Consider the following 22,005-nt stretch of genomic DNA (forward strand, 5'->3'; position numbering starts at 1 on the left):
CTAAGGGGGAAAAAAGTCCGAAATGGTAAAGCAGAACAAGTCAGTGAACAATTTCCTAAACTGTTTTAGAGAAATGTGGTGCCACACATGGTAACAAATAATCTGGATTCAAACTTCAGGAGATGGTGGGCTCAGCAAAATTCAAAGGGCTCCTAGGGCATGCACTGACGTTACTCAAGACAAAGTTACATCCTTCCCCAACTTCTCACTTTGTTCATGACACAAGCCGTATGATTCTCTGGAATGCCAAGTTTAGGAGTGATTAGTGCTTTAAGAGAATCTTTTCAATAAAACAGCTCAACAACACTACTTTCCTGCAAAATGCTGGGCCAATGTGCCAATTCACAAAAAACGTGACTAAATATAAAAGATGTAAATAACGTAAAAAATATTTATCTGAGACAGTGATGCCAGAGGCTTCTCTGTCCGGGAACACCATCTCTTAGGCTCCCACGGTAATATCCTCAGAGATGAGAATTAAAAATATGAAATTACCCACCATTAAATGCATCCTGTATAAATGGGATCAACACCCTAGAAGCAATAATCCTAACATACAGGTGTTTTCTGAAGCCCACTGTCTAATGAGATTAACTTGCAAAATCTAAGGTTTATGAGAGAAATGCAGTAGCAACACAGCAGTGCAAAAATTGTATCGATGGATAAGGCTGAGAAGGGCCTAGAAAATACTCAAGCAGCGAAGATGAGAGAGAGTCATGTGTGCAAGTAAGTTCCAAATTCCTGAGGAAGGAAAGCACTGTGGAGTCAGATAAACTGCTGGGAAAACTCTAAGAGGGGCAGAAAGAAGGGGAAGCAGAGGACAGGCAACTACTCGTAACTCAGTATTCCCCTAGTGAAGCATCACTACATAATTACTATTGGAGAGAAGGCAATGAGCCTGCATTTTTAGCCCTAGAACCACCAAGGATAAATTTTTAATATACTGCAGATGTTATGCATTGTACACAGGAAGCACTACTGTACTGTCCCCACACAAAACTACTACGGATCAAGTTTTCTTCCCTTATTCTCCAGTGTCCATTTTTTTTTTTTTAAGATTTTATTTCTTTATTTGATAGACAGAGATTACAAGTAGACAGAGGCAGGCAGAGGGTGGGGGGAAGCAGGCTGCCTGCTGAGCAGAGAGCCCGATGTGGGGCTCCATCCCAGGACCCTGAAATCATGACTTGAGCCAAAGACAGAGGCTTAACTCACTGAGCCACCCAGGTACCCCCAGTGTCCATGGTTTTAACAAGTCCTTCTACTTGCCTATATTGACGGTATTTATTAATAAACACTTTTTAAGAACCCGCTTCTCCTGCCTGAAGGTGGACAACAAAGTAGCACTTACTTTGCTTCATAAGTTGAACAGCTAAAGTTGGACAGTTGGAACACATCAGAGAAAACATGCGAACCACCATTATGAACATCCCAGAACTTAAAATGGGTGGAGTCACTACCAACAGCTGTTGAACATTTGTAAGCAGATCTTTGGAGGCAACCTGCTGGAGTAAATTCTTCACAAACAAAAGAAAAAATACTGTTATACCATGACGCAACAATTAACAATTTCATGAAAATACCACCAAAGAATAAAGGCTTACCTCCTCATGTTGGAAGTTGTCCACTAGACGTGCAAAACAAAGACAAGTGCTTTCGACTGACTTTTTGTCCTATTTTTTAATAGAAGAAATAAAGCTTAGTAATAGAAAATATATCACTGTCTTACATCACTACCTAATTTTCTTCCTAACCTCAAACTCCTCAAGGCCGGTTCACTAAGATGTGAGGCTTGAAAACCCAATGAACCAAAGCAAGGTACAATTAATAACATCATGATTTCAAAGCATAGAGCTTCACACTGAAAGAACTTCTCTCCTCTGTGAAGATCCCAATAAATAAGAGCAAATATGCAAAAATGAAGGAACTTTTATGCTTCTGTAAATTTCAATATTTAACCACAAGTCACAACAAAGATAAACATCATTCTAAAAAAGCATTCGCGGGACGCCTGGGTGGCTCAGTTGGTTAAGCAGCTGCCTTCGGCTCAGGTCATGATCCCAGCATCCTGGGATCGAGTCCCACATCGGGCTCCTTGCTCAGCAGGGAGCCTGCTTCTCCCTCTGCCTCTGCCTGCCTCTCTGTCTGCCTGTGCTCGCTCTCTCTCCCTCTCTCTCTGACAAATAAATAAATAAAATCTTTAAAAAAAATAAGAAATAAAAAATAAAAAAGCATTCGCAGCAGAAACGTTTAAAACATGTATACACTAAAAAGTTGGAAACAGTTCAGTATATGTGTGTGTGAACCAGAGGTTTACCAATGATGTGAGAAAATAGGTGTCATTTTGCTATAATCACTATGAAAACAATCTAGAAACACTATTACAGAGGCCTCGTTCAGAAAACAAGAAATATCCTTATAAGAACAACTTAACTGTTTAACAAGTGTTTTGATAGTGTTTTTTTTCCTAACTGATAAATGGGTTCCAGATATAAAAACCAGACTGGCTTGCTTATACAAAATTGAGAATAATTCTGGTATCATAAAAGCCCTATATCTTCACTATCAGTACTTAAGTCTATAAAGGGTGCTACAAACAACACACCCAACAATTTAACTTCTGATTCTCACCCTTTTTTCCAAAACACAGTATGGAAATCACACCCAACTACAGAATACATTTCTAGACACAGTAAGCACAGGTTATCGCAGCCTACCAACTTTTTTTCTTTTTAATTAATTAATTTTTTTGAAATAGAGAGAGAACATGCACACAAGGGTGGGGAACAGCAGAGGGAGAGGAAGCAGACTCCCCACTGAGCAAGGAGCCGGACACAGGACCCTGAGATCATGACCCAAGGCAAAGGCAGACAATCATTACTGAGCCACCCAGGACCCTCAGTCTACTAAGTTTTTTTTTTTTTTTAAAGATTTTATTTATTTAAGTCTACTAAGTTTTTAAAATTAAGTAAGCAAACAACGAATAGCATGACTTGTATCTTGATCATCTCAGAGGCAAAACATTTCACAGGGACTTAATAATCTTTTTTGTAGCTCTCTTACATAAATCCCTATTGAGCATATTCTCTATACCAAACCATCCAGAGATTATTTTAAACACACTTTGTAAAGCTGATTTGGGAGTCCCCATTTCTAGGGGTGCCTGGGTGGCTCACTTGGTTAAGCACCTGACTCAATTTCAGCTCAGGTCAGGATCTGAGGATGGTGAAATGGAGTCCCATATATGGCTCTGTGCTCAGCAGGGAGTCTGCCCAAGATTCTCTCTCTCCCTCTACCGCTCCCCTGCCTCAGTCATGTTCATGGTCTCTCTCTCTCTTTCTCTCAAAATAAAATAAATATTTTAAGAGCCTGATTTCTAAAAACCCTTTTAGCAATTAACAACATTTTAAGACAATTTATGTTAAAAGAAAATTCAAATTTCTCCACAAGGCTTAACTCACTGCCCCCCACACCAGATTTTGTAAGCCCTGCTTCTCATCCTCCATCACCTTGTCTGCCAATTCCATCACCTAAATAAATGTTTCTGCTCTTCTCCAACTTCCAACAGTCAGTCTGCAGTGTCATCTCATCTCTGATCTTAGCCCACATCCTCCAAATTTTTCCTGCAGAACCCAATGCCTTAGAGGAGAGATGATCGCCCTAAAGGAAACTCTGATCCTATGACACATTGAGTGAAAACACTCAATGTTTGCTGAAATAACAAACTCATCCCTTAAAGTCAAAATACTGAAATGCTGTCACATTTGGGTAAATCCATCAAATTATATAAAATAACCTAGCATGGTACACGAATGGAAAACCCAGCAGGAAAATAAAAACACATGGATCAGAATATTTCCAATTTATACATCCATTTGGATGATTTAAAACCCTAGATAAAACTGGCATTCTAAAAAACACAGTAAACATGTTTTATGGCACATAAAATAGGTTCATGTTTTACCTGATGGGTTAGCCTTTGGGTAAGCAGTGGGAGGGAATCTGCCACAAAGTGAAATTCGTCTGGCGTGATGCTCTGGCAGCAATTGGCTGCAATTGCTAGTGCATTTCTTTGGGCATTTATGCTGAAGAATTCTAGATACAGCAAGCAGTCTGCCAAACCACCCTAAAATATAGAAAACTGTTAAAGTGAAGAAAGACCCTCTCACAGCAATTTAAAAAAAAAAAAGAAAAAGGAGTAAGAAGTCTAGCACATCACTTTGGAAATACCATGGGCACCTTACAGAAACTGCAGTCTAGTAGCCAGCACAAATGCGGATCTAAAATCCAACTTGAAATGAAATACAGTCCTTCAGTAGCAACACTTACCGCCTGCAGAATGGCTTTACTGTGTCTGCGGGATAACATCTCCAAGGCTGTCAGGGCCTGCTCTGCCACATCAATACACTGAATAACTTGCAGCTGGGAACGTAAAAATAGGTAACTTAAGGCCATCACTCAAGTGCTTTTCCAGCTGCTTATCTTCTACACGAATAAACACAGTATTTTTGCTAATTCCATCAATCTATACACTGCCCCTAACTCTAGCATGAAAACCACCATAGGAAACCAGTGATTTATGAGCTCAAGCTGTAACAAGTAAATATAGTTTCCTTCCAACTACCTTGTTCTCTTTAAAGACACAGAAAAATAGGTTTTACATAGGGAATAAACGAAATCCAATTAGATAACTTTCAATTTTTCTATTTATAATAAATGGGTTGTTTTATATAACAAATTTTAAAATTCAAGTTTTACCCTTATGCCATATTCAAGGTTATCAGATAATGCAAATTTTATTATGCATTAAAAAGAAAAAGGCCCTTAGAACAGACCAAAACACAACCTACCACAGACCATATGAAAAAATTTCCTTTCTCCACTGACTCACTTTATAACCTTGAGCAAGCACTTTGTCTCAGCTGTAAAACGAGGGTATAAATAGCTATCAACCTCATTGGGATATTTTCTAGAAATTATGAGATTATTTTAATCAAGTGCTTTAAGTTCTTCTCTGAAAGATTTTATATTCTTGATAAATGCTCTCATTAAAAATTATTAACTGAAATGATTCCATAAATGCTTTATTAGCGTCAACTTTAAACTACTGGTGTGCTAAACACAAAGTTATCTTTCTGACATCCTGGGTAAAAAATATACTATGAATAGAAAATGAATCCTTTAAAAAAAAAAAAAAGAAAGAAAATGAATCCTTTAAAAAGTCTTTGTTTAAGGTGGCCTTACAATTCGATGTACTACTTTAGAATTCAGAAATCAAGAGTCTTCAGCTTGATTCCCCTAGGCCTGCTTTCAAACAAGCAGAGCAAAAGCAGGATTACCTTTTCTAGAAAGACAGGAATTGCGTCTACTACAACAGCAGATGATCGAGGAAGTGCTTCCATCATGTATGTTAAGGCTCGACAAGCATGGTTCATCTACAAATAAGAATAGCACTTTCACTCAATAAGAACCCAAAATTTTATCTGGGGTGTTTAAAAAAATACACCACATACTTACAATATCGAAATTATGTTCCATCTGAAGTAATGTTATCTGTTTAAAAAAAAGATGAGAACAAACTATTAGAAGCTATCTATATCCCTAGAAGAACTGTTTCTTCCTCTACATCAACTCAAATGGAAAGTATTAGTCAAGACCTTATTCTTATAAAAATAGTACCAAGTGAAAACCTAGCATATGTACACAAGAAATGATTATATTGAGGATGGCAGGATGTAGATTATAGCTCTTGACTTGGAAACTGTGCTAGATAATCATCACCTCTCACAATCCAGGTCATAAAACAAAGGCTTACAACCAACTGTTCTGGTACTTCTAGCCCCCTTTCTCAGATGCCTGTTTAACAGGCATCAGTAAATACTCAATACCTAAAGAAACAGATCATCAATGCACTGGCATTTGTTAACAACTCTACAGACAGATTCAAGACTACTATTTCAACTCCTGTGAATAAACTTCTCTACAAGCTGAGCTAAACACCATTTAACTCAGCTGTAAAGTCCTCAAACACATTACTTATCACATCAGAAACTATGCACTAATTAAAACCCAAATTAATCATCGTATTCTACAACTACATGAATGAGTCTACATGCATTTCTTTTAGTTTCCCTTGTGGACAAGACCATAAGCAGATTTTAGCCGTGTTTTTCAAAGGCAGAAATTCAAAACCGCTAGGGTTATGTATGTACTCCAATCTCTTGAAGCAGCCAAAGCTACCAAAGAAATTTCCTATCTGGGGAAGCAATCATTCAGAGTTCAATGGGAAATTTTAAATGCACTGAATTCAAGTTACAAAGTACACTTCAAATAAATGTATTTAATAATGAACATCAGATACTCTAATGCAATATTCATTTAACAGGAGTGCCTTCTCAGCTATGAATTATGCTAGGTCAAGTCAAGTACATCTACATATCTGAGGTCCTGATCACTTTGTGTGTGTGTGTGCGCGCGTGCACACACACACACACACACACACACACCCCAATCTGGGGTTCAATGGAACTCAAATCACCTATAACCAGTCATTTGAAATACCCACTGTAGATCGAAAGGGGTTGTCATGTTGACAGGAAAAGTAACAAGTTCTCCAATTCTTAAGATGGAATAAACATTGTAAGACCATGTTTGAGAGGAACAGCTCTAACAGATTCCTTTTCAACAAAAATGACCAGGGTCACACAAGTGAATGGTGACAGATGGATACATATTCACAATATTCAATTCTGATCGAAGATTAATCTGGCCAGTTCATTAACAATAGTCAGTATTACTAGCAGGAGCTGTCTTACATAGGTCGATGAAGCACTTAAATCTAATCAAAGGCCAGCAAATCAAGTATGTCAGATTATGTGTCAACATTTGCACACAGCTTTAACAGCATCTTTATACAACTAATAAAAACTGTATCTTACATAGTATAAGCCTAGTTCTTCGTTATTTTTTCAATAAACAAGAACAACAAAATAAGATGGTTTAATTCAGGAAACAAAACCAGCTCCTAGGGAAATGGGTAGGGTGAGTGTGAATACGGACACAGGCAAAATTTAACACAAAAATCAATACTGCTTTCACTGAACATCCAGAAATCAACATGCCAGCCCTCACGAGAATGGAAGTGGTAATAGTTAAGTGCCAGTTCACACTATCCAGGTCTGCCTGACAGAAAGTGAAGAAACTGGTTCATCCTTTCTCACCCTGCCAGAACTGAGCCATCCAACAAGAACAAAAGATGGCATCACCTTGTGTTTCAATGAGCTTCATTCAATTGTCTCCACAATCTGATAATGAGATCAAACAAGACAATCTGACACATCAACCATGTTTTTGTCAACTTTATTTGCTATGTAAACGAAAACTTATTAACATGATACTTGGTTTTTAACTTCCAATATATTCATATGCTGTATGAGTAAATTCATGATGTTTATGTTAGTCTTTTGTTTTACACTCAGACTTCAATCTTAATTTCCCATATAGCCAATCTTTTTAATCTTGAACTAAGAAAACTACCAAGCTGTTGTTTAAGACTTACTGTGTTCAGGGGCCTACATTTAGTAGTGGCAATTTCTCCTCCTCTTTTTGCCCCATTAAAAAGCTCAAGCAATTAAGATGTTTTTAAATTCTAAACATCAATTCACGACTGTACTGAAAAACATCACTAAAGGTTTTCTTTCATTTCTTTATATTTTTACTTAACATAAAACCTAAGCTGGAAGGATTCACGTGGTTTGTGGCTGGAACGCTCTGCCGCTGCACACAATTACAACGCGAAAGCTTTGTGGCCCACAAAGACCTGCCACAAGGGAGCAGCTTATTACTGCCCATGTATCACCAGTTTAAAAGAGAGAGCATGTAAGTTTAGATATCACCTAATGCAACAAACAACTTAAGGTTTAAAACCAGTCATTTTAAACCGTAAGAGACTCTCAATCTCACAAAACAAACTGAGGGTTGCTGGGGGGAGAGGGGGTCGGGAGAGGGTGGTGGGGTTATGGACACTGGGGAGGGTATGTGCTATGGTGAGTGCTGTGAAATGTGTAAACCTGGCAATTCACAGACCTTTACCCCTGGGGCTAAAAATACATTATATGTTTATAAAAAAAAATTAGAAATTAAAAAAATAATAAAATAAAACCAGTCATTTTAAGTATCAAGAAGTAGGAGTTTAGAAAATTACAAATTCATTATTAGCGATCACTGCCAAGATCTAGAAGCATGAAATAAAAGCACAAAGCCACACTCTACCATCTCTTAGTTCAAACGGTGTAAATAATCATGCTTCAGCAACGTTCAGAGAACTGAGATAAAATGAGGGGCAAACTCTTACCAAAGCTGGAACGACACTCTTGACAGGAAACCCTCCCAGCGTCTCCTCATTTCCCATAACCAATAGCTGACACATTTCAATAACTGCCTGGAGCTGCTGGCTTTCATCACTTGCTTGCAGTCCTTGCAGAAGCTGTTGGGCTTTGGAGCCTTCACAGGGAGGGGAAAAAATAATTACTTTTAAACATTTAAGGAAATTATTAGTAGGTATAAAGTGTGACTCTATGTGGCAGCGGGCTGCTTATCTTTTGATCCCAGTGAAAGACTAAGTCTATACTAGGGCTAAGACAGGCTGCTGATATAATTCAAGACACAAATTGACTGAATTTATCTTAACTTAGACTGATCTCACAGTATTTATTGATTTTTGTCTTTTCATTTTTCTTTTAAAATGAAACAAGTGGATTGCCTCTTACTAGCTAAAACAAAAAGATATCCATAAGACTAATACAAATTGTTACCTCTGACAGAGTGACTTTCACACATACAGACTAAGCAAAAGCCTTCTGTAGGAATAACCACCTGTTAAAAAGTGATGACCAGCCTTCAACGAAAATCCACATACTCTCGAAGTCCTGCTCAGAATAAATGGAATCCTGGTAACAGTGGAATGGCAAGAAAATAAAGATAAACAGAGCAATGTACCTGATAGAAGAGAGTAGAGAGAATGCAGTATTTTTCTTTTTTTTTAAGATTTTATTTATTTATTTGTCAGAGAGAGCAGACTCCCTGCCGACCAGGTAATCTGACTGATGTGGGGCTCGATCCCAGGACCCTGAGACCATGACCTGAGCCAAAGGCAGAGGCTTAATCCACTGAGTCACTCAGACACCCCTGGAATGCAGTACTTCTAAAAATAGCAAAAGACTGGCTTATTCACCTCCTCTCATTCCCTTTGCGTATGACTTCCACTTTTAAGGCCCAAATTCATTGCCCAAAGAACTGAAAAACACTAAGATTCAACTCCTACAGGGATAGGCTGTGGTCAGTGATCTAGGTAACATACTCAAAAATAAAGGCCACAAAAGTGTTTCAAATTTTCATGAACACCTTCCTATCTGAAACCATAATTAATGTTCACCAAATTATAGCTAATGCTAATTTCAAGCCCTTTCTCTTCCTACACCTTCACAGGTTCTTGTCAGCATAAGGGATTTATCCTCTCCAAGTCATTAGACAGCTTAGAAATGTCAGATGTGTAGAAACTGTCAATGAAGGCGGGATTCGTATGAAAACCGAAGTATTTTTATTTCAATTAAGTTACAGTGATCTTCCTAAAAGCATAGCCTTTCAAAGGGGACACATGGTGATCCTTCCAAGATTTAAGACTATGGCAAACGAATTGCATATAACTATTACTGCCTACCTACCTTTACCATGATGAAGAATCTACCCAGAAACATATTGCAAGAACATCAAGTTCAGATAGCTGCCATCTTAAAAATTTTCAAACTAAACAAGAGTTCCACTTAGATCAGGCCTATCATTTTTGCACTGAAATGAAAGGCAAAACAAATGAAGGGAACATAAACTCTTGGAAACAGAAGAACCCTCAGTTGCTTCTAGATCTGCTTTCAAAGGATGAATGAAACAGTTCATATATCCCACTAGCACAACCACCGAAAACAAGAAAAACTAACATATCCATTGGGTGTTTTATAAACATGGAAGCTGGCAATTCTAGGACACAGATCATGTTAGCATGGTCATAAGATACCAAAGAACCTTAAACCAACTGAAAATGACAATAAGAAGCAAAAGCCATAATTTATGTTCTGATCAATTTTGGTTTTAGAACCATGGGAGCAAAATAAAAACAAAACACCACAGGAGCCCCAAAGCATCTTTGTCTATGTGGCTTATAGCTAACTTGTATTTATTTACAAATGTGTCTGGCATTAAAGAGAGAAAAAACTTAAATACTCATTAATTCATTACATACTAATATAAACAAAGTTTTGTGAAAACCGTATTTTCTAAAACAGAAAATGTCAGTGATGAGCAGCATTATAATTTTTTTGTTGTAAACTGTTTCAATGTCAAGCTTTATTAAATAAAACAGCAGTATGACCACCACTGCGGCTACTCAATCTGTGGCAACATTATTCGAGATGAAGAATACGTGAAACTCAGGTCCAGCTTTTTCACAAGGACTACTAAAAAGACATATACTTGGTAAAGACAGTAAAATTAGTAACTCTGTTTAGCAAGGGCATCCTTACATAAAACTGAAATTATTTTCACTAGTAGCACTTGGCACTGAAGAATATAACAGCTACTAGCGGAACCTAGAACCACTGCTTTGATTCTCTCAAAAATGTACTAACAGTTTTACAAACCACAGCTTTTGAAACATCAACAAAATTCAAACAGCAATGTAGAAAAGGAAAAACCTTACCAATTATTACTAGACTTTTGACCAATGGCTTTAATATTAGCTTTAATGTCTTTAATATTAGGGTTTCAGGAACCCCAGGCAAGCTACAGACCATAGTCTGAGAATCACTATCACAGATCAAGGTACGCAAACATTTTTTATAAAGAGCCATAGGTATTTTGGGCTTTGCAAGCCACAGGCTCTGTTGCTTTCAACTACTCAACCCCAGCCCAAAAGCAGAACAGACAATACATAAACAAGTAAGCGTGGCTGTATTCCAATAAAACTATTAATAAACACTTCAATTTGAATTTCATTTAATTTTCACATCTCACAAAATATTACTCTTAAATTTTTTCAGCCATTTAAAAATGTAAAATCACTTTTAGTTCACAGGCTCTGTAAAACCGAGCAGGAGGCTGAATTTGGCCCCTGGGCAGGAGTGTGCCAACTGCTGAACTGAATGGGGGAGAGAACCCAGAGCACTTAAGGGAGTCACAGGAAGATGCTGCTTTTCTTTTTCTTTTCTTTTTTTTTTTTTTTTAAGATTTTATTTATTTATTTATTTGACAGACAGAGATCTCAAGTAGGCACAGAGGCAGGCAGAGAGGAAGGGAAGCAGGTTCCCCGCCAAGCAGAGAGTCTGATGAGGGCACGATCCTAGAACCCTCGGATCATGACCTGAGCCGAAGGCAGAGGCTTTAACCCACTGAGCCACCCAGGAGCCCCAAGATGCTGTTTCTGACTGAACTGGTCCCAACATCGGCCCAGTTCTGGAGCTGTGAAGAGGGTTGGGGCTGAATTAGAAGTTTTTGTAAGACAGAACAAAACCTTGTTAAGTCTCATGGTGCTCAGAAGACAAAGGCCCTACAGAGGGAGGAGGCCTGCCTCAAACATACACAGCCACTGGGTTCTACCCCAAAGACATCTGTGGCATTTTCAAACTGCATAATGAATCAAGTCTAAGTAGACAGAGACTTTCAAGGGTCTCAATCAAAACCCTAGGGGGATCACAAGGCACAAAGAGGGATGAGCCACAGGTGAAATGAGTCACACAAAACTCATTCTCGTCTAAACAAGCTGATGCCTGACCCGAACAAAATAATCAGCTCCTAACCCTTTTCAATACAGAAAAGGGGGAAACAACTTTACAATGGAAAGTGTTATCTGGAGTGGCTTCAGTTCTTTTATACAAAATGACTAGCACATAAACAACTACTAGATGTATGAAGAAGCAGGAAAATCAAGCAGAGGGGCGGCTGGGTGGTCCAGTCAGTCAAATGCCTGGGGTCAAGCCCTGCGTGACCCGAGTGCCAAGTTCAAGAGTGGAAACTCTTAACCAACTGAGCCATCCAGGCACCCCCAAGAAGCAAATCTTAAAAAGAAGTCAGAGGAAAAAAAAGACACAGCCTTGAAAGGGCACCAGTAAGACTTTTATAATTTTTTTTAAAACGATTTTTTAAATTTATTTGACAGAGATCACAAGCAGGCAGAGAGGCCGGTAGAGAGAGAGGGAGAAGCAGGCCCCCTGTTGAGCAGAGAGCCTGATGCGGGGCTCGATCCCAGGACCCTGGGATCATGACCTGAGCCGAAGGCAGAGGCTTTAACGCACTGAGCCACCCAGGCGCCCCACCAGTAAGACTCTGCAACAGAAGACATCACAAAGTGCTAAAATGAGAATTTGATACCTGGGAAAAGTATCCTCAAAATTAAGGCAAACCAAGGGCTTCTCAAAAGCAAAGACAAATCATTACTAGTACTCATTTACCACACGAAAATAGAAGTTCTTCTGCAGAGAAAGGAAACAACTCTGATTAGGAGAGAAACTGCAGGAAGGAATTAAGAATACTGAAAATGGGATGTGTACATGGACGAAGGAATACAGAATATGGATAATCTAAAACAACAACTAGGTCTTACTGTGTTTATAACACATGTGTAAGTAAAACAAATTAAAACAAGAGCATGGGAGAGCCTAGGTGGCAAAAATGGTGCCTCAATGCATCAGTCAGTTAAGCACTTTCAGTTGGGCAAGTGCCTCGGACTCCCGTCCTGATCCCTTAAGATCAAGCCCCATATGTTGGGCTCCCTGCTTGATGGGGAACCTGCTTCTCCCTCAGCCACTCCCCCTGCTTATGCTTCCTCTCCCTCTTTCTGCCAAATAAGTAAGAAGAAGAAAAAAAAAATGACGCCATACTGTTCGTTACACATGATGGAAGGAATGCAAAATGGTATGGCTCCAATAAGGCTGATTTACAACAATCTACCCTAAACATAATACAGGAAGAAATATGCAAGCGGTGTTTGGCTGAAACACACCGAAGACTGGAAATACCTGACTGTCCAAGAGGAGACATGATAGAAAAGCCATGCATCCCCACAGCAGAGCACTAAAGCAGCTCTACTAAAAGGAATCTGGTATCTCTTTCCATGTGTAGCAGCTATAGGAAGGGGATCACCAAAATACTACTAAAGGCAACCTAAAATGTATAAAGCTTACTCCTCCTATCTTAAAAAGGAAGTGTGAAGCAGATAATATGAATTTGTTTTTGTTTTAAGTAAATAACAGAAGGACAAGCCATAAAATTAACAAAGGCTATTTGTGTGGGAGGAGGAAATAAATAAAGGGAATAGCAAAAGAAGCTAAGACTTCCCTAAATAAACCTTATTTGTAGATCAGACTTTCTATACCATGTAAATATCCCATAAGGATAAAATTGAAGATAAAATTTAAAAGCAACCTCCAGAAATTAAAAGAAAATCAAGCAAATGAACCAAATCAACTTGGAGGCCTGAATAAAGAGAAGGAGTCATTTCAAGAGACTTTAAAATACCAAAACTTGACCACAGAATGAGTCCCCAAGAACAGCCAACAACAAAAACTTGAAAAATTAAACCTCAATAATATTACTTTTGGTGTTAAGCTGGAATTTTGTATTGTAGGAGAAAGCAAATAAGTGACCATGTTACTATCTTTGGGAACTGAAACTTCAGCTTGGGAGAAAGAACATACAAAATAAGGTAGATAAAAACCTCCCAGCCCTAATTTAAATTAACACTGAAAGTGGAAACTCATGATTTTATTTTGTTTATTTATTTTTAAAGATTTTATCCATTCATTTGAGAGAGAGAGCAGAAGTAGGTAGAGCGGCAGGCAGAGGGAGAGGGAGAAGCAGGCTCTGCTGAGCAGGGAGCCCAATAGGGGACTCGATCCCAGAACTCTGGGATCATGACCTGAGCCGAAGGCAGCCGCTTAACCGACTGAGCCACCCAAGTGCCCATGATTTTATTTTAAAAGATACAATACAGAGGCGCCTGTGTGGCTCAGTGGGTTAAGCCTCTGCCTTCGGCTCAGGTCACGATCTCAGGGTCCTGGGATGGAGCCCCGCATTGGGCTCTCTGCTCGGCGGGGAGCCTGCTTCCCCCTCTTCTCTGCCTGCCTGTGATCTCTGTCTGTAGACAGATAAATGGGCGAAAAAAAAAAAAAGAAAAGAAAAGTAAAGAAAAAAAAAGATAAAATACAATTTTTCCTAGGTTTGTTTACTACACGTACCTAGTAACAATGATCACCCCATGGCCACTTGGGTGGCTCAGTTGGTTATCCGTCCAGACTTCTGGTTTTAACTCAGGTCGTTATATCGAGATCTCAGAATTGAGCCCCACATCACTGCCTCAGCAGAGTTGGCTTCGGATTCTTTCTCCCTTACCCTCTCCCGGCTGCGCACTGGTGCTCTCCCCTACCCCCTCAAATAAATAAAATCTTAAATAAATAAAAAAAAAGAAGCCACCACAGTAGCAATGAGTAGACCTCTGCCCCAGACTATGAGCTCTAAATACTATCTCATATAAAAGAAACCGGGGTGTTCTCTGAGAAAATCCCTGATTTCAGGATCTGAGGTGGAGGTTTTGAGTCTGATGTATCAGAAAGGAAGTCACAAAAAACTGCCAGGGATCATATCAGAAAGACTGAGAAGCCACCTCCCAAAAGATGCCACCATCCAATGACAGGACAATTTAATCATCAAAAAAATCACTAAAATGTCTCCACTTGAAAGTGGTATTTAAAAACAACAATAATGGCACTTTGGAGGATGCAAAACCCAACTCTTTTCCAAACTGGTATGGGGAGAAATCTGTTTTCCTATACCGGTTATTCTCCTGTGTAACAAAATAGAAGAAGGAAGATATTCTTAATATATTTCTACTAAATTACCTCTTTTACTTCTAATGCATAAATTCCGCTCATTAGATGTGAATTACTATCAGTTTATAATCCCTGTCACCTAGGCACTGAGTTATGATGGCTTAAGAGACCATCAGACTTTATGTGCCTCCTAAGTATTAGAACATACTACCACTTTTGCTTAGTCTTTCCCCACCAAGGAAATAAAGAATAAAACTTGAATCTGAAAAAGGCTCTAGATCCAACCACCAGTTTATAAAGAAGCACACCTATACTATTTGAGAGAAGGAAACTTGATGCTCATTGGACTTACTGGACAATTACTAAAGAAATTACCACTTTATTTTTCAGGTATGATAATGGTCATGGGGGGAAGGGGTGGTCCTATGTTTTAATGCACATTATCTGGAGCTACATTATTAAATGTGTCTAGATAATATTATATAATGCCTGGGATTCATTTCCTACAATGTGGGAGGAGGAATGTGGTAAGGGTAAAGACAAAGACTGGCCATGCAGTAGGCATCACTGAACTGGATCGGGGCGGGGGGCACTTTCTCTACTCGGGTTTTATTCTATGGCTCACGTTAATTCCATGTGCAATGGCCAACCCTTAATATGAATTTGATATTGATGATTTTAATACTTTTTTTTAAGATTTTATTTATTTATTTGAGAGAGAGTGAATAAGAGAGAGAGCGTAAGCTGTGGGGAGAGGCAGAGAGAGCAGCAGACTCCCAACTGAGCAGGGATACTGATGCAGGGCTCAATCCCAGGACCCTGGGATCATGACCTGAGCAGAAGGCAGATGCTTAGCTGACTCGGCCACCCAGGTACCCCTAATGTTAATACTCTTGAGAAGTTTTTTCCCAGCTTTCTCCAAGAAATAAATGAAGTGGTAAAATATGTGAATCAAATTTCTCTCAAGGGACAGACAGACAGACACACACACACACATGAACTTAAGAAATGTATTAACCGATGGTTATGTACAGATATTCTGATCCTGATTTAAATAAGGAAAAATTGTAAATGGATTTATGAGAGGCCTAGTACATTTGCACTCTAAACAGGCAACTAGTGAAAGTAAGGATTCCTCTTAACCATGGTACTGTCTAAAATTTAAAAATTTTTGTCCTTATAGCCACAAATTCAATGACATGCAAATGAAATTACACATAGGACTGCCTTAAAAACAATCTTGGGGGGGGGGGGGCTGCCTGGGTGGTTCAGTGGGTTAAGCCACTGCCTTCAGCTCAGGTCATGATCTCAGGGTCCTGGGATTGAGTCCCGCATCGGGCTCTCTGCTCGGCAGGGAGCCTGTTTCCTGCCCGCCCCTCCCCCCCCCCCCCCCCCCCGCCTCTCTGCCTACTTGTGATCTCTCTCTGTCAAATAAATAAAATCTTAAAAAAAAAAATCTTGGGAGTGGGGAGAATGACAGAGGATATTAACTGAAACAGTAATTGCTGAGGATTAATAACTATTGATGGGTTCGTGGAGGTTATTCTACTACTATTCTCTCAACTTTTGCATATATCTTATCTTTTTCATAAAACGTATCATGCCATTGTCCTTTTCTTAATCCTTCAATGGTTCCTGAGCTCCATTACTGGTTAAACCCATACTTGCTGCGGGCCTGCCAGGCCCTACATGACCTAGTGAGTATCTACCCTTCTCAGATTTCGTCTTCTACAACTTCGCCCTTTCCAAAGGCCCCTCTTGTTTTTTCTCCAACATGACAAGCTAATTCCCACCTCTGGTGGTGCACTTCCCCTTCCCTCAGACCTGTACAGGGTTGGTTTCCTCACTTCATTTAGGCTTCCACGAATTCACCCTGCCTCAGAACACGTTACTCTAACCAGCCTAAGTATACACCCCCCCCCCAAATCAGCCAACCTACATCCTCACTTTGTTTTCCTCCACTGCATTAGCACTAACTGAAATTTTTCTGCTGGAGAACAGTCAGTCTTTTTATTGCCAGGGTCACCCTCTAGCATGGAAGTTCCGTGTGGTAGACAACTCTGTGTACTATCCTGTTCAGGACTCAGGACAATCCCAGTACCTAATATATGACACTAAGTAAGAATCCTCCTTTAAAGGTTCATGAGAACTTTGCAACAGGGTACGTTATCTGAGAGCTGAGTGTCATGGCAGCAAAAACTAAACCAAACCAAAAATACCAGCTGCTTCTTGAATTTCCTGTCAAATGCTAAGGCCAGAACTTGAAAGGGACTTAAGCATAAATACACATATGTGAGCATATGTCCACACATTAAAAAACAGGAACAACAACAACTTGGAATATTTGATGGAAAATTTTATTAGCACATATCCGTGACGTCAGAGTCAATAAACTTCAGTTAACACTTTAGAAGTGTTGAAATTAATCATGACTAAAGTCTAAAAAGAGCCAGCTGATTCTTTGGAAACTTTATCAATGAAGTTATTAAAAAAAAAAATACTGCTTAAATGTAAATTCTGTTTAAGGAAGCTAAAGATAGTATTCTATACCAGGAAGAATTTAACCGGATTTGTAATTATGCAGAAGTTATTCCTGATACAAACTGCCACTTCAAGAGTCAGTGTTTTGTCTACCATATATGACAAGATCTCTGGATCATAATATGTTAATTTGATTAAATGAGTCTAGCGACTGGTAATTCTGCTGAGAAATCTTTTCTCTCTGGCTCACTCTAAATTGACTGTCTTACGGATTAAATTTTATTATGCCACACAAAAATCAAGATTCAAATCTATGCAAATCACGCAATCAGTCGCTGTAATATAATCAATGTAATCATCTGAGATTCTTTACTATGCTAGAGTTAAACAGAGATTCAATCTTGCCATAACTCTGGATGATTTGCTAATGACTCAAATCTAGTAATCAAAAATAAAAGTACAGAAGAACCTAGAGTCTTCTTAAAGGCAAGAATGAGCACAAACCGTATTTTTTAAAAGTTTTAAGTTCATGAAAACCTCCTTATATGAAAGCCTCCTTACAGCAATAGATAAACAGCAAAAACAGCACCCACCTAATTATTAAAGGTTTTGGGGGAGGGCACATTTAAGAGTATTCACTTACTAGCTCCACTTCCAATTGTTCTATGGAAAAGTTGTGACATCCGGGGACCGAGCGGGCCAAAGAGATGAGGAGGAAGACCCCTGGCCTCTAACAAAGCTAAAGAAAAAAGAAAGGCATGAGGAATAGTTGAATTGTAAATGCAGTTGATATTACATAAAAATTTCAAGCAACTGATTCATCTCACACGTAATGTTACTCCCCCCCCCCTTTTTTTAAAGAGAAACTACATCAAACTTTTCAGGCCACTCTTAGATATTAATTAATATAAGTTACAACACCCAAGTGCTAGTTTGAAGGTATCTTAAGGTTTTATGGAGATACTAAATATCAGTGCCAGAGGGGACTGTATCAAATGATCAAAGAAAAACCCAGAGTAAGTATTTACTTTTAAGAAATTATAGGTTAAGCACCCTTGATGCTTTCCCGCTGATAACGGTCATGAGATCTTCTAAAAAACATATGGAAAAATTATTTTTTATCAGGTCCAAAAGGTGAGAAAAAAATGTGTTCACAAGACTTCTAGTTGAAAAGAGACTGCTGTAAGTTACTTTAGGAACTTAAAAGCAATGTGAAAGTGCTTTCTAAATAATGCTTCTCAGAAGCCTCACACTGGGGATCTATCATACAAACCAACTGTGTGAACACAATAAAAATACATCTCCACCACCACCCATTTGTAAAGAGCATACACATAATATAAGGCTGCTTTTTTAAAAGCACACCATTAAAATACCTGGTGTTTAGGTATACACTTACATTCATTTTAAAATAGGTGACCAAGAACACAAAAGAATACAACAAAAGCACCCCACTGGGATGCTTTACAGTTAGCGGATACCAGACGACATTTTAAGCTATCCCCTTTTCAAGACCTTCCTAAGTCCTTACCAACTATATAAGCAACTGTAATGGAGAACATTTTAAAAACAAAAAACACATATATTATCAGATTTTGTCTAAAGAGTAAAAATGGAGAGGCAGATCATCTTCCAAATCCAAATCATCACAAATAAGTTTAAGTACAGGCATTGCTAGATTATGTTTCAATGAGCTTATCTGAATTAATTTTAACAAAGAACAGAAGTCATAGGCAGCCTGTGATAATGGTTTCTTATAAGCTCATTAACTGTCTTTACCTTGTAATCGTCCCATCTCAGAATCATCGGATTCACTCTCCCCAGAGGTGGTCATGCCCACAGCCCCTGCAACAGAACTAGAGGCTTCAAAAGGGGGGGAGAAAACAAGGTGAGGGTTAGGAGAGGAACATTCAAACTCATTATCTCTGGTTTACCTTAAAAAAAAAAAATAAAGAGCAGAGTTTTACAGACCACCACCAACAAAGGCAGCAATTAAATAAGTGTCTCCCCGTTGCACACTCAGCTGTTGTAGATTTCGCCCTGTAGCTTCGATGAACGAAAGGATGGCTCAACTATCTTAGAGTTCAACAAGCATAAAAATACAAGCTTTACATTCCTTCCATACATGGCTCTGACAGATTCCTCATGCCTCTGAAACTATTCCTAAATTGTCTTGTCCTGAAATCATGTACCAAAAGTCCATGAAGATCACACTGCCAAAACCACCATGAGGCTGAATAAATGGGGAATTAGTCACAATCGGAACAGAAAACAAAACTGACATCTGGGGGCAACGTTCCAAGCAGACGTGTGTCTTCTTCAGTCGGCCTTACTTTACTTCTCGGCTGCAGTCTTGACAACAATCACTCGGACGTTTTCTCTAAGAGCATGCAGATGATACCCTTCTTATTACCAGGGTAAAAGATGGAAGATACACATCACAACCAACAGTAAAGCAGTTTAGGACAAAATAGAGGACAACTAAGATGTCAAAACCAATGCAGAAAAAAGAATTGAGATTTTAGAAGGATTCTACTACCCAAAAAGCTAACTTGAGCAGTAATTCAGCCTAAGCAAAGAGAGGCTGATTCTATTGTGAACCTGACCAGATGAAATGATATTCCTCTAAAACCAGCAGTTTTGCTGTTCCTCCTCTCAGTGTCCGTTGAGTCTTTAAGCATTTATTCTATACAACTAACCTGTGTATGACAACATGATCCACAATACCCTAAGCCCTGACAGAAGATCAGCCCAGAACATTTTTTATTGTTAAAAGTACATGGATAATGGATGTGAATTTACAGAGCTTTTCTGAAGAGATGCTAATATATGAGCCACCAACTGTAAATTTTCTTAATAATTTTCTTCACATCTCATTAAGTATTTTCTACGATTTCACTGGGATTTTTTTAAAGATTTTATTTATTTATTTGAGAGAGAGAGACAGTGAGAGAGAGCATGAGCGAAGAGAAGGTCAGAGAGCGAAGCAGACTCCCCGTGGAGCTGGGAGCCTGATGTGGGACTCGATCACGGGACTCCAGGATCACGCCCTGAGCCGGAGGCAGTCGTTCAACCAACTGCGCCACCCAGGCGTCCCTCACTGGGATTTTTTAAAAATTTGCATTAAAAACGTATGGCTTAAACAGGAGTCCATTAACTATGGCCTACGGGCCAAATTCAATCCGGCACGTCATTTTGTCAATAACAAAATAACATTTCTTTAAAACACAGCCAAACTCATTGTTTTACACATTGTCTGTTGCTGCTTTCCTGCTACAACCACCGAGCTGGGCTGTTAGTTCCAACAGAGCCTGCAGGAAGCCTAAAACATCAACTATTTGGCCCATTACAGGAAAGATTAGCTCCCTGGTTTATATTCACAGGTTAGCAAGAAATACTAATATTAAAGTGTATCAGAGTTTAACAAACACTTCTGGGGAAGAAAAAAGAGTAACTGCACTCTGGAATGCTACTTACACGCTGCATTTACGAAATGCTTACCATCTGCAAGCTGTGTCTATTTCCTTACGACCATATAGGGAGGCTGCTCAGCTTTTTCACACTCCATGAGGTAACTGAGGCCTTGTGACGTTCAGTGTACTTAGTTGCCCAAGGCTGACTGGCTACCCTCAGATCAGAGATCTGAGCCCCAGTGGGCTTTTCATCAGTTGTACTCAAATACTGTACTCTAATGGCCCCTTAAATATATCCTTCAGTACTAAATGTATTCTTCAGTACTAATTTTTCATTCTAGTACAGCTGCTTCTTCACATTAAACAGAAATCTTAACAAATACTGTTATTAAGGTTCTGACTATGACTGAATTCGTTGAAGTGACTCTTAAACTTGCTTTTAAACTCTTCCAATTGTGTGCAGAGAAAATACAAAGGCTTAACAAATCAAGTCACTGGTTTTTTTTTTTTTTAAAGTACCCTCTGGCACCACATCTTTTTTAAGGAAACAAAGCAAGGCAAAACAAAATTTCACTTGGGAAGGTAATGCTGGGTTTTTTCAGTTTATGTATTAGAGGGTCACCAGAAGGAGGGGCAAGGATATTCTGATTTTTCATGGAGGTGGAGGGCCTGTTTTGACAGAAATCAGTCACTGAACCCCTAGAAAAAAATCCTTCACCAGCCCACTGATGGCAAACAGTAATCATCTGTCTGCTATAGTTCCCTGTATTATTACAGAATTAGATAAACCAAACTAGCCTCGCCCATGAGTGGCGGTTTGTAAAGTGACGCAGGTAAGGAAGTGTTATCAGCCAACAGGAGTCAGTGATAAAATTTTTCAGTCAAGGCGTCAAACCTCCCTGGGCAGCTTGCACAAGACCTGTCCTGACACAAATATAAACCTAAGATTATCAAGCAGAGAAAATGGGATGCCAGATTTTTAAGAGGTGTCAATCTTTATCATGTTGTTGTTTAAACCACTACCTCCCCCACCTAATCTTTAGCGTATCTTCAGGGCACCATGCAAGATAGTTTCTAATACACAGCTGAATTAAAACTATGGAAAAAATATTTAAATTAGAACATAAGAAATTTATCACAGAACCCCACATCTTTGTACCTTAACCAATGAGACTCCTTACACAGAAAGACAGTAAAATATCAGAATGCTGATAAAATTCAAATTCACTGAACAGGTG

At 38.9% G+C, this 22,005-nt stretch overlaps 1 protein-coding gene across 18 annotated transcripts in view; it reads right to left on the reverse strand.

Annotated features, from left to right (window-relative positions):
• TRIP12 (thyroid hormone receptor interactor 12) overlaps nucleotides 1–22,005 on the reverse strand; it is a 146,728-nt gene that overhangs the window by 40,741 nt on the left and 83,982 nt on the right. For all 18 annotated transcript variants that reach the window (XM_044241781.1, XM_044241779.1, XM_044241793.1 and 15 more), the window contains 9 exons: nucleotides 19,134–19,217; nucleotides 17,998–18,093; nucleotides 8,354–8,502; nucleotides 5,518–5,553; nucleotides 5,340–5,435; nucleotides 4,330–4,422; nucleotides 3,965–4,126; nucleotides 1,605–1,673; nucleotides 1,352–1,517 (listed from right to left, as the gene is read on the reverse strand). In XM_044241781.1, the coding sequence (XP_044097716.1) occupies nucleotides 1,352–1,517; nucleotides 1,605–1,673; nucleotides 3,965–4,126; nucleotides 4,330–4,422; nucleotides 5,340–5,435; nucleotides 5,518–5,553; nucleotides 8,354–8,502; nucleotides 17,998–18,093; nucleotides 19,134–19,217 (951 nt within the window). The remainder of the gene's footprint in view (nucleotides 1–1,351; nucleotides 1,518–1,604; nucleotides 1,674–3,964; nucleotides 4,127–4,329; nucleotides 4,423–5,339; nucleotides 5,436–5,517; nucleotides 5,554–8,353; nucleotides 8,503–17,997; nucleotides 18,094–19,133; nucleotides 19,218–22,005) is intronic.

This window comes from Neovison vison, chromosome 3 (assembly GCF_020171115.1).
Source record: "Neovison vison isolate M4711 chromosome 3, ASM_NN_V1, whole genome shotgun sequence".
Lineage (NCBI taxonomy): Eukaryota > Metazoa > Chordata > Mammalia > Carnivora > Mustelidae > Neogale > Neogale vison.